This window comes from Taudactylus pleione, unplaced genomic scaffold (assembly GCF_031769625.1).
Source record: "Taudactylus pleione unplaced genomic scaffold, aTauple2 ptg000225l, whole genome shotgun sequence".
Lineage (NCBI taxonomy): Eukaryota > Metazoa > Chordata > Amphibia > Anura > Myobatrachidae > Taudactylus > Taudactylus pleione.
Genome location: NW_028284627.1, coordinates 6,953,478 through 6,967,346, shown reverse-complemented (window position 1 = coordinate 6,967,346; position 13,869 = coordinate 6,953,478). Strand labels below are relative to the sequence as shown.

Sequence of the window (13,869 nt, the reverse complement as noted above, 5' to 3'; positions counted from 1 at the left end):
GTGCTTCGTCCGCCTTTTAGGGGTTCTCAGCTTGTCCCCATCTGCTGATAAATTTGTGGCGTTTTGGCCGCCTCTTAGGGGTTCTCAGCAGGTCCCCCTCTGCTGATAAATTTGCAGCGCTTCGGCCGCCTGTTAGGGGTTCCCAGCAGGTCCCCCTCTGCTGTTAAATTTGCGGCTCTACATCCGTCTCTTAGGGGTTCTCAGCATGTCCCCCTCTGCTGTTAAATTTGCGGCACTTCGATCATCTCTTAGGAGTTCTCAGCATGTCCCCATCTGCTGATAAATTTGTGGCGTTTTGGCCGCCTCTTTGGGGTTCTTAGCAGGTCCCCCTCTGCTGATAAAACTGCGGCGCTAATAAATTTGTGGCCCTTCGGCTACCTCTTAGGGGTTCTCAGCATGTCCCCATCTGCTGATAAATTTGTGGCGCTTCGGCCGCCTCTTAGGGGTTCTAAGCATGTCCCCATCTGCTGATAAATTTTTGGCGCTTCAGCCGCTTCTTAGGGGTTCTCAGCAGGTCCCCCTCTGCTGATATATTTGCAACGCTTCGGCCACCTCTTAGGGGTTCTCAGCAGGTCCCCCTTTGCTGTTAAATATGCGGCGCTTAGGCCGCCTCTTAGGGGTTCTAAGCATGTCCCCATCTGCTGATAAATTTGTGGCGCTTCGGCCGCCTCTTAGGGGTTTTCAGCATGTCCCCATCTGCTGATAAATTTTTGGCGCTTCAGCCGCTTCTTAGGGGTTCTTAGCAGGTCCCCCTCTGCTGATAAATTTGCAACGCTTCGGCCACCTCTTAGGGGTTCTTAGCATGTCCCCATCTGCTGATAAATTTGCGGCGCTTCAGCCGCCTCTTAGGGGTTCTCATCAGGTCCCCACCTGCTGTTAAATTTGCTGCGCTACGGCCGCCTCTTAGGGATTCTCAGCATGTCCCCATCTGCTGATAAATTTGTGGCGCTTCGGCAGCCTCTTAGGGGTTCTCAGCAGGTCCCCATCTGCTGTTAAATTTGCGGCGCTTCGGCCGCCTCTTAGGGGTTCTCAGCATGTCCCCATCTGCTGTTAAATTAGCGGCGCTTCGGCCGCCTCTTAGGGGTTCTAAGGATGTCCCCATCTGCTGATAAATTTGTGATGCTTCGGTCGCCTCTTAGGGTTTATCAGCATGTCCCTCTCTGCTGATATATTTGCAGCGCTTTGGCCGCCTCTTAGGGTTTCTCATTAGGTCCCCCTCTGGTGATAAATTTGCGGCGCTTCGCCGCCTCTTAGGGTTTCTCAGCAGGTCCCCATCTGCTGATAAATTTGCGGCACTTCGGCCGCCTCTTAGGGGTTCTCAGCAGGTCCCCCTCTGGTGATAAAATTGCGGGGCTAATAAATTTGTGGCGCTTCGGCCGCCTCTTAGGGTTTCTTAGCATGTCCCCGTCTGCTGATAAATTTGTGGCGTTTCGGCCGCCTATTAGGGGTTCTCAGGATGTCCCCATCTGCTGATAAATTTGTGGTGCTTCGGTCGCCTCTTAGGGTTTCTCAGCATGTCCCCATCTGCTGATAAATTTGTGGTGCTTCGGCCACCACTTAGGGGTTCTCAGCATGTCCCCATCTGCTGTTAAATTTCCGGCGCTTCGGCCACCTCTTAGGGGTTCTCAGCAGGTCCCCCTCTGCTGATAAATTTGCGGCACTTCGGCCGCCTTTTAAGGGTTCTCAGCAGGTACCCCTCTGGTGATAAAATTGCGGCGCTAATAAATTTGTGGCGCTTCGGCTGCCTCTTAGGGGTTCTCAGCATGTCCCCATCTGCTGACAAATTTGTTGCGCTTTGGCCGCCTCTTAGGGGTTCTCAGCAGGTCCCTCTCTGCTGATATATTTGCAGCGCTTTGGCCGCCTCTTAGAGTTTCTCATTAGGTCCCCCTCTGCTGATAAATTTGCGGCGCTTCGGCTGCCTCTTAGGGCTTCTCAGCAGGTCCCCATCTGCTGATAAATTTGTGGCGCTTTGGCCGCCTCTTAGGGTTTCTCAGCAGGTCCCCCTCTGCTGGTAAATTTGCAGCGCTTCGGCCGCCTCTTAGGAGTTCTCAGCAGGTCCCCCTCTGCTGTTAAATTTGCGGCGCTTCGGCCGCCTTTTAGGGGTTCTCAGCTTGTCCCCATCTGCTGATAAATTTGTGGCGCTTTGGCCGCCTCTTAGGGTTTCTCAGCAGGTCCCCCTCTGCTGATAAATTTGCAGCGCTTCGGCCGCCTCTTAAGGGTTCTCAGCCGGTCCCCCTCTGCTGTTAAATTTGCAGTGCTTCGTCCGCCTTTTAGGGGTTCTCAGCTTGTCCCCATCTGCTGATAAATTTGTGGCGTTTTGGCCGCCTCTTAGGGGTTCTCAGCAGGTCCCCCTCTGCTGATAAATTTGCAGCGCTTCGGCCGCCTGTTAGGGGTTCCCAGCAGGTCCCCCTCTGCTGTTAAATTTGCGGCTCTACATCCGTCTCTTAGGGGTTCTCAGCATGTCCCCCTCTGCTGTTAAATTTGCGGCACTTCGATCATCTCTTAGGAGTTCTCAGCATGTCCCCATCTGCTGATAAATTTGTGGCGTTTTGGCCGCCTCTTTGGGGTTCTTAGCAGGTCCCCCTCTGCTGATAAAACTGCGGCGCTAATAAATTTGTGGCCCTTCGGCTACCTCTTAGGGGTTCTCAGCATGTCCCCATCTGCTGATAAATTTGTGGCGCTTCGGCCGCCTCTTAGGGGTTCTAAGCATGTCCCCATCTGCTGATAAATTTTTGGCGCTTCAGCCGCTTCTTAGGGGTTCTCAGCAGGTCCCCCTCTGCTGATATATTTGCAACGCTTCGGCCACCTCTTAGGGGTTCTCAGCAGGTCCCCCTTTGCTGTTAAATATGCGGCGCTTAGGCCGCCTCTTAGGGGTTCTAAGCATGTCCCCATCTGCTGATAAATTTGTGGTGCTTCGGCCGCCTCTTAGGGGTTTTCAGCATGTCCCCATCTGCTGATAAATTTTTGGCGCTTCAGCCGCTTCTTAGGGGTTCTTAGCAGGTCCCCCTCTGCTGATAAATTTGCAACGCTTCGGCCACCTCTTAGGGGTTCTTAGCATGTCCCCATCTGCTGATAAATTTGCGGCGCTTCAGCCGCCTCTTAGGGGTTCTCATCAGGTCCCCCTCTGCTGTTAAATTTGCTGCGCTACGGCCGCCTCTTAGGGATTCTCAGCATGTCCCCATCTGCTGATAAATTTGTGGCGCTTCGGCAGCCTCTTAGGGGTTCTAAGCATGTCCCCATCTGCTGAAAAATTTGTGGCCCTTCGGCCGCCTCTTAGGGGTACTCAGCATGTCCCCATCTGCTGATAAATTTGTGGCGCTTCGGCAGCCTCTTAGGGGTTCTCAGCAGGTCCCCCACTGCTGATAAATTTGCAGCACTTCTGCCGCCTGTTAGGGGTTCCCAGCAGGTCCACCTCTGCTGATAAAATTGCGGCGCTAATAAATTTGTGGTGCTTCGGCTGCCTCTTAGGGGTTCTTAGCAGGTCCCCCTCTGCTGATAAATTTTCGGCTCTTCATCCGCCTTTTAGGGGTTCTCAGCATGTCCCCATCTGCTGATAAATTTGTGGCGCTTCGGCAGCCTCTTAGGGGTTCTAAGCATGTCCCCATCTGCTGATAAATTTGTGGTGCTTCGGCCGCCTCTTAGGGGTTCTCAGCATGTCCCCCTCTGCTGATAAATTTGCGGCGCTTCGACCGCCTCTTAGGGTTTCTCAGCAGGTTCCCCTCTGCTGATAAATTTGCAGCGCTTCAGCCGCCTCTTAGGGGTTCTCAGCAGGTCCCCCTCTGCTGATAAAATTGCTGCGCTAATAAATTTGTGGCGCTTGGAGGTGGGAAACAGTGCCATAGGGTGCATTTGTAAAATACCAGTATGTTTTTGGTATGTGGGAAGAAACCAGAACAGCCACAGGAAATCCCTATATAAACAGAGGGAGAATATACAGATTCCACACAGATAGGGCCCTGGTCATCATAGTTTAGTAATGTAGTAAGAGGTGTTATGTTTTATTTGTGCTACCAAAAAAAGAGGCAAAGTATATCAGTCTTAATTATCACAGCTGAGGAGAAGGCTATCTAAAGCTATTTTAATATGTATCCTAAAGTTTTGGGATTGGTCGGCCTTCTAGTACAATGTTATGACTGTTACATGAAATGTGAAGGAATTTCCCGGCTGCATTACCAAGTGGAAGTGGAATAGATAGACAATCTGAGAAATAACAGATTCTTGGAAATGTCATTCATGTTATGCACAATACAAGTAACTACTAACAATATTTTGCAATATTTATAGCAGACAGAAATTCTGTCTTGCAGTCTTTTTTTAAGACTATAAATTGTAATGCAGAAGTTCACATCTAAACGCTCTCTGAAATGGCAAATCAGTCAGGAATGTGAGTGCAAGCTCTTGGTTCTGGGATCCGAATAAGAGTTTGAGACAAATAGTTTCCCTGTAAGAGGTCACATATTAAAATTATGACAATAATAATTATGATAAACATAGTAACAGCTGCAATACATTTGTAATTCTTATTCTGTCCGATTACAAGATATACTCACATAGGCTATCACAGATAAATATTAGAGAAGAACGGTTCGGTTATGGATCGGATCTCCCCCCCCCCCCCACAAAATGAGATCTCAGAACGAGGCAAAATGTCATCTTTCATGGACATCGTGGCACAGAACATAATGTTTTGCCTCGTTCTGGACACTAGCAGATGTACCCGGTTTTGCTTAGGTAGCTATTTACTGTTTCCATTTCCAAGATGGAAACAGACCTCTCCATTAACATATTAATCCTAGATGTGCGGTTCGGTTTTACTCTGATTTTGAAAATGGCATCATATTGGCTATACGACTGTCACGTGTTTTGGATAGCTAATAATAAATAAATCCAAACTAATCCGAACTTGTGGTAATGTGGCAAAAAGAACCGAGTAAATCCGAACCAGCACATCTCTAATAGTAATGCATCATGCAAGTAAGACATTACCCTCCCTCACCTATGTACACTACTAACACATTCCACTCCCTCACCTTATGTACTAACACATTACCCCTGCTCACCCCTTTAGTAACACATTCCCATTCGTTACCCATGTTGTAACTTAGGGCCTGATTCAGACCCACTCGCGAGCGGCTGTCCGCTCGCAAGTGGGTCGATGGTGTGCACTGCGCATGGAGGGAGCTCCGTCGTGCGCATGCGCGAGACGCGACGAGCGAAGGACTTTCCTTCGCTCGTTGTGTCTGATCAAAGGGGGCGTGCTGTCGATGTTGATTGACAGCACGCCCCCTTTGGTGGGCGTGCCGGGGGCGTGCCTCCCAGACGGGGGCGTTCCCAAGGGAACGCCTACCGTCAAAAACCGGCCCTGATAGAGCCAAAATCACTCCGGGCCTTGCGGTTGAGAAACTCAACCGCAGGCTCCGGCTCGCAGTGGCGATGGTCGCGATGGTCAAGACCATCGCGACCATCAACCTGCACGCTCGTATAGGCTGTGGGTGGTGACCCACAGCTATACGAGCGTCCAGGAGGACGCTCCATAATTATGGAGGTGGGCCCTGATTCAGAGCGAGCGCTCTGGTCAGAGCGTCCGGCTCTGAATCAGGGCCTTATTCCCTTCCTTCACCCCGTAGTAACACGTTTCACATTTTACTCTCTCCCTCACTGTTGAAGTAGAGGAGCCACACCAACTGCCAGTGATGTTTGGCAGCAGTTGGAGTGACAGTTGGTGAAATCTGAACTGTACTGCATACACTATGAGAGATATATATATATATATGTGTGTGTGTGTGTGTGTGTATATGTATGTGTATATATATATATATATATAACAGATTAGTACATATAGTACAGTGCACATATCCATACAATTATAAAATTCAATGTCAACAATTTACTCTTAAGTTACAAAATACCTTTAGTGCAGAATTAACTGTTGCGTCATCCTCACAACACTTTACAAGAAATAAGTTGCCTGATACAACAATTTACCTCAATACCAATAAATGAATGTAATACTGCAGTAGCAAGTAACCTTGCTTTTACCAAAATGTGTGCTATTTCTCTGCTTCCTCTAGGAATACACATGGTAATGTTCGACTGACGAGTGTAAGTAATGTAAGCCTGATTCACATTAGAATAGAGGGAGCTCCGTCGTGCGCATGCGCCAGACACGACGAGCGAAGGACTTTCCTTCGCTCGTTGTGTCCGATCAAAGGGGGCGTGCTGTCAATGTTGATTGACAGCACGCCCCCTTTGGTGGGCGTGCCGGGGGCGTGCCTCCCTGACGGGGGCGTTCCCACGGGAACGCCTCCCGTCAGAAGCCGGCCCACTGACATCACTAGTGATGTCAGTGGGAGTGATTTTGGCTCTGATAGAGCCAAAATCACTCCGGAGCTTGCGGTTGAAAACCTCAACCGCAGGCTCCGGCTCGCAATTTCGATGGTCGCGATGGTCACGACCATCGCGGCCATCAAAATGCACGCTCGTATAGCCTGTGGGTGGTGACCCACAGCTATACGAGCGTCCAGGAGGACGCTCCATGAAAAAGGAGCCCGGCCCTCATGCAGAGCGTGCGCTCTGCTCAGAGCGTACGGCTCTGAATGAGGGCCACTGCTTAGTAAATAGACCCCATAGTTACACAGCTGTTATTGTAGCTAATGGTTTATACATTGAGGAAAATTTACTGAGTTTGGGCACTGTACCCGAGGTGTCTCACAGCCGGAAGCCGTCCTCTTCTGTCTGACTGCTCATCAGCGTTAATAGGGCCCAGTGTAACTTCCAGCACCCCCTCCCCCTCAGTTGCCAGATATCTCCGCCCGCAGCCTGTCACTCTCACTGGCTCCACCTCACATCCTGCCCTCACACCTCCGACACAGCCCACTCCTGCGGGTGACCTCTGGAAGGAGATGCTCAGGATGGTGGTTCCCTATACTACAGCACATGCAGCTGCCAACTGCCGCCCGTGTGCTGAGAGTTCCAGCTCCCGCCTGCCCACTCAGGTCTCCCGCAGCTGCTGCAGCGCTTGCACAATAGTGTAAAAGGTGCATGGGGTACTACCATTAATAGTATGGGGTAGCTCTCATAAGTCCTATCCATATGAACCACTTTTTAGTACAATTATATTTTATACTACGGCTATTGGGTCATGATTCCAGCTGCAGGACAGATTAGATCTTCATTTGTGTATTTGTAAATTCATTTAGACAGAAAAAAATAGAAACTTTTTTTGCAGGTTATCACCCCCCCCCCCCCCTCCAAACCCCCCCATCCCCCACTTCTCCCCCCTAATGATAAATTACTGGGGAAAAAAATCGTAAGTTGCAAATTTTGGGTGAAAGAAAAAAAAAAAACATTGAAAAAAAGATTGAAAGCAATTTTTTTTCCAGGAAATGACTGTTCTACATATGTTGGGGGTACGTTAAAATGGGTCCAAGTATATTTTCGTGTCATAAAAACACAGTTTTAAAAACTTAAACCGCCTGCTGCGACCATGTGCGATGTTTAAAACACTTGACGCATCCATACCGCCCATTGAAAAATCAGACCCAATACGTTAGAACTATTTTCAACAATTTTATTTTTTTTCACCCAAAATTTGCGTGCTCGTTTTTCGCCAAAGTACTCAACTTGCAATTTTTGTTTATGGTGATTTATGATTAGCCAAAAATAGGGATTTTGCTTTTTTTTTTTGCCTGGTCTGGGATGAAGAAAACTTTTCTCCAGTTTTTTTTTCGCCTGTTGCCGTTTTTTTGGCCAAAACGCCCGTTTTCACCAATGGCGAAAGAAACCTCAATTTTTGCCGCTAATTGATTTAGGCCCTGAGTGTCTATTACAGCATTTTGCAAATATATATTTACTAGTGCATCCTGGCACCCAATTAAATTTTTATATTTGGAAATCCTTAAACAGACGGCACTTGTACAAATAAAAGAAACATGAGGCAGGGTAAAGTGGGTTAATTTGCCTCATGTTTGTTTTATACTTACAATACGCCACCTGTTTAAGGATTTTATTATGTCCTGTCACTATGTACAGTAGGAGCTATAGGACGTCACCAGGGCCGGTGCTAGGATGTTCGGCGCCCCCCTGCAAGCTATAAATTTCCGCACTCCCACCCATATTCTGTAAAGGCACAGCGCGCCCCTAAGAACTGTGCTGTCACAAGTAAGGAGCTTGACAACGCATTCGGACCCCCAATTTAAATTGCGCCACATGCAGCACAATCTCATTACACCACGTAGTGCCCGATTCACATTACACCACATAGTGTCCCTTATTCAAATTATGACACATGGTAGTGCCCCTTATTCATGTTACGCTACACAGTAGTGCCCTTTATACACATGCCATAGTAGTAGTGCCCCCTATACACATGCCACAGTAGTAGTGCCCCTTATTCATGTTAACCTACACAGTAGTGCCCCTTATTCATGTTAACCTACACAGTAGTGCCCCTTATACACATGCTACAGTAGTAGTGCCCCTTATACACATGCTACAGTGTATTTCCACCGCATTGCAGCCTTTCCTACCATTTACATGTTTGTTGCCCATGGTAGCTAGATTACCAAATAAATATACTTACAATAAATGTGTCAAAGCAATACAGGAGGACAATTCGGTAACATTGGTAATAAAAATGTGAGAGCAGGGTGTTTAGTTGTCAGTCCAGTAGAGTTTTACTGGGGCTCATAGACCTCCACTTACACCCCTAGGAAGCTACTTCTATTATCAGTAAAATAGGTTACAAATCGGTAATGGGGGATAGTCTCCATTTGGATCTTCTATAAGAACTTGACCTCCACCTGCGCCTGGTGGGATGGCTGCTATCTACAGTAACACAAACTACCAGGAACATTTGTATCAGTAACACATACAAAAAATAACATAATGACAGCTGCATTATTATTCCATTTAATAACATGTTAGAAACCATTTAGCATTTTGCAGCAAATAAAGTAGAATTTTTGAATGAAGTTACTGTCAGATAATACAGGAAACATCCCAGTGACCGCCATATAATGCAGAGAGCGTCGTAGTAACCGCCAGATAATGCAGAGGGAGTCGCAGTGAATGCCAGATAATGCAGAGAGTCGTAGTAACCGCCAGATAATGCAGAGGGAGTCGCAGTAACCGCCAGATGATGCAGAGAGAGTCGCAGTAACTGCCAGATGATGCAGAGAAAGTCGCAGTAACCGCCAGATGATGCAGAGAGAGTCGCAGTAACCGCCAGATAATGCAGAGAGAGTCGCAGTGAATGCCAGATAACAGTAGCGTAACAGCCCACACAGACCCTGCTGTGGCTTGGGGGCGATTAAGGGTGGGAGGCGCAGGGCCCATTGCTACACCAGTGCAATGTACATGGCACAGTAACAGGCCGATTCATATGTCAGCCAGTGCGCTCCGGGGATTTACGTTCGCCTGTGGAACACAACTCATAAGCTGTCCTGTCTTCCATTGCTACTCCCATCCTGCCCTCCACTGCTACTCCTATTCTGTCCCCTGCGTCACACTTCTACTCCCATCCTGCCTCCCACTGCTACTCTCATCCTGCCTCCCACTGCTACTCCCATCCTGCCTCCCACTGCTACTCCCATCCTGCCTCCCACTGCTACTCCCATCCTGCCCCCTGCCTTCCACTGCTACTCCCATCCTGCCCCCTGCCTTCCACTGCTACTCCCATCCTGCCCCCTGCCTTCCACTGCTACTCCCATCCTGCCCCCTGCCTTCCACTGCTACTCCCATCCTGCCCCCTGCCTCCCACTGCTACTCCCATCCTACCCCTGCCTCCCACTGCTACTCCCATCCTACCCCTGCCTCCCACTGCTACTGCCATCCTGCCCTCTTCTCTACACTACTACTAATCTCATTCTCACCCTTTCCCTGCACTACTACTTACACCAGAAGCATCATAATGTATGGGGCTTGCAAAGTATTTCAATGTACTTAGATCTTAACCATAATAAATATGTCATCTTTATACATCTTCTTTTTCTTTTTTTGGGGGGGTGGAGGGGGGGGGCGTCAGACATTTTTTGGCAGGGGGGAGCTAAATTTATAGTTACGCCACTGCCAGATAATGCAGAGAGAGTCGCAGTGAATGCCAGATAATGCAGAGAAAGTTGTAGTAACCGCCAGATAATGCAGAGAGAGTCGCAGTGAATGCCAGATAATGCACAGAGAGTCTCAGTGAATGCCAGATAATGCAGAGAGAGTCTCAGTGAATGCCAGATAATGCAGAGAGAGTCGCAGTGAATTCCCTTCATATACAATTAGCTGGGAACTTACTGGTCTTCTCTGAGGGCCTCATTCAGCAAGGATCGCTATTGCTAAAGCGTATGCAGATAGACGATTGTTGCATACTGCGCATGCATCGCGTAGCGTAATGGAGACCACGTAGAGCCATCGTAGAATGATTGGCAGGCAGTAAGCGTTTAGGGGTGGTGATGGGGGGGTGGATGGAGAAATGCAGGCGCTCCTGTGCGTTTGAACACCGTTGCATGGGTGCGCCTAAATTAGCCTCTGCGATTGCATATGCAGCTTGAGTACTCCCTGCGTGCAACGAGGTTAGCAATTTAGAGGTAAGGTCAGGACTGCTGTTATTCTGCATGAGGGGTCAATGGTACTCGATGTTTGAGGAGGTTTGCTAGGTATTACGGATGTGAGAGAGGGGAAGTAGGCATCTGCATGTTGTCCGTGCGAGCGCTTTGCGATTGCATTAATTAGCATACTTTCGCAGCAGACCTGCGTGTGCGTTTGCAGCCCTGATCGCATCAGCGAATCTTGCTGAATGAGGCTCTGAGTCTCCAATATAAGTTTTATAATATCTCTAGGACATGAAAGCAAATATCAGTTATGTACTCCTTTCTGTTGCACGAGATGGGTGGTGACCTGTTGCAGGGTCTCGGAGCTAAGTGGGAACCTGATCTAGGGGTGCTGGAGAAGGCTGATTGGAAAATTGCTCTGCATGCAGTCACTTGGATGGTTAGGTAGTCTGCCTGGTTCCAGCAGATGCACATATACATATTGAATAGAATGTACGGGGGTCCACTAGGGCTAGTTAAGCTTGGAAGGGTTCATACCACAAATTATCCAAAGTGTGGTGCACCAGGGTCTGGCATTTATTGTGGTCATGTGCCCTGATTTCATTAGTCTGGTCCTGTGTGGCACATTTTATAGCAAGAACTGGGATTTGTGTATCCTCCTGCTGACCCCAGGGACAGCTATGTTCTGTCTGTACATTATAGATTCTCTCTATCCCTCCAACTATATGTTAACAATCTGTTTGTGTTGATGCTGGATGACTCTACAAGCAGCTACTTTTCTGGAGTGGATTGGTTAATTCTGTAGTCTGACACGAAAGGCTCGTGTATACATGCAGCAAGTGTCTATCTGGTGGTCAAGGTGGTGAGATTCCCTGTAAGCCCTGGGACGGGAGCCATTCAATGACTCTTTTTACATGTGAGTGCCAGATCGCACAGTAATCCACCGTTTGTAGTTAGTCGATTTACTGCAACATAATTGTTTACATTGTGGTTGTACACTTCTGTTTTGATATATGCAGTCTGTCGAACTGTGTCTTATAGTATTTTGACTTTGTCTCGATTACACACATTGTCTTGTCTAGTTCTTTTTTTTGTTATTGTATGATCTCTGTGTGCCTTGAACTAAATAGAAATGCACACTTTACTTAATAAATAAACAAAATGTGTTTGTACTTCTGTTTGTTTGCACTATACAGTCACTGTATTAAGCAGATATTACCTTTTATATTTCGGTAGCCCAAAGCATCCGACCAGAAGTAAAGTGTCCACATACTGATATTGGCCAACTGGCCCAAAACTGCGGCAGATGGACTCAAACGAATGTGACGTTTGTTAATAATCTCACATAATAGTACAATTAGTGGTCATGCTGGTAAATGTTTGATCTACATATGCGCATGGTCATTGTTCTGCATAAACTTGCTCCATTGTAAGTCAATGTATTGTGTGGCCTGATGTCATTCAGCTTGGGCTACCTGTGTGTGTAGCCAGATTGGACTGTGATTCTGTTGTGCTTGGGCTGAGCAACAGGTTTGAGCCCTGTGCCCGGCATAAGCTCAGAACGGTGCTGGGTATTTAGACTCTATGAATGCACATGTCTGATTGGTATGCAATAAGCACAACATTGAGTTTCAGTAGGTTTAGCTATTTGCGCGCCTCTGATCTGGTGACTTGTATTTCACCAGGAAATTACGTAGCTGTTGGGAACATGACCCCCGTCATTGATGTCTGGGACATTGATCTGGTGGACTGCCTAGAGCCTGTCTTTTCCCTTGGAAGCAAGAAAATGAAAAAGAAAAAAAAGAAAGGAAAAAAGGTAATTTTGTAGATGTGTAACTTTTCTTTCTTTCCAAATAACCCATTGAGGGCCAGTTACAGCTTGTGGTTGATGGAATTGGAGAGCAGACTGGTCAATAAATGCCAATGCGGTTACTGCACTTGATGAGGAACAGATTGTGGACAAATGTTAGGACTGCTCAGCGGTGCTGGGTAATTTGTGTTACTGGAGTTTTATAGACTGGAGTACTGTGCAGGGAAATGTAACAGCGGGGCTGTGCCTCAGACATCTCTTTCTGACATCTTGAAAAATATAGATTTATGTGAAATTGCCAGTGTTCTGTTTTGTTAGAGGATAGCATTATTTTGACAAAGGGGACAAGGTGGTAAGTTTTTTAAGGGAGTGTAATTTGTCATATATAATTTTTCATTTTATAGTTTTATAGATGACTAAAATATATATATTTTTATTTGACATAAAGTGCATCTGTTGCACACACACAGTCATGACAATGATGCTTATCCATTCCCTACACGGCAGCCTTTTCACTGAGAATGCAGCCTTATCCATTCCCTACACACCAGAGCCATCACTGAGGATGCAGCCTTATCCATTCCCTACAAACCAGAGCCATCACTGAGAAATACAGCCCAGAGCCATCACTGAGGATGCAGCCTTATCCATTCCCTGTACACCAGAGCCATCACTGAGGATGCAGCCTTATCCATTCCCTGTACACCACAGACATCACTGAGGATGCAGCCTTATCCATTCCCTGTACACCAGAGATATCACTGAGGATGCAGTCTTATCCATTCCCTACACACCAGAGCCATCACTGAGGATGCAGCCTTATCCATTCCCTACACACCACAGACATTACTGAGAATGCAGACTTATCCATTCCCTACACACCTGAGACATCACTGAGGATGCAGCCTTATCCATTCCCTACACCCTAGACCCATCACTGAGGATGCAGCCTTATCCATTCCCTACACACCTGAGACATCACTGAGGATGCAGCCTTATCCATTCCCTACACACCTGAGACATCACTGAGGATGCAGCCTTATTCATTCCCTACACGGCAGCCTCATCCATTTCCTACACACCAGAGCCATCACTGAGGATGCAGCCTTATCCATTCCCTACACACCACAGACATCACTGAGGATGCAGCCTTATCCATTCCCTACACGGCAGCCTCATCCATTCCCTACACACCTGAGACATCACTGAGGATGCAGCCTTATCCATTCCCTACACCCTAGACCCATCACTGAGGATGCAGCCTTATCCATTCCCTACACACCTGAGACATCACTGAGGATGCAGTCTTATCCATTCTCTACACACCAGAGCCATCACTGAGGATGCAGCCTTATCCATTCCCTACACGGCAGCCTCATCCATTTCCTACACACCAGAGCCATCACTGAGGTTGCAGCCTTATCCATTCCCTACACACCACAGACATCACTGAGGATGCAGCCTTATCCATTCCCTACACGGCAGCCTCATCCATTCCCTACACACCTGAGACATCAC

The 13,869-nt window shown here is 47.7% G+C and overlaps 1 protein-coding gene across 1 annotated transcript in view; it reads left to right on the top strand.

Annotated features, from left to right (window-relative positions):
- Nucleotides 1-13,869, top strand: part of PWP1 (PWP1 homolog, endonuclein) — a 96,658-nt gene that overhangs the window by 53,089 nt on the left and 29,700 nt on the right. Inside the window, exon 7 of the mRNA XM_088478916.1 lies at nucleotides 12,227-12,357. Within this exon, the coding sequence (XP_088335042.1) occupies nucleotides 12,227-12,357 (131 nt within the window). The remainder of the gene's footprint in view (nucleotides 1-12,226; nucleotides 12,358-13,869) is intronic.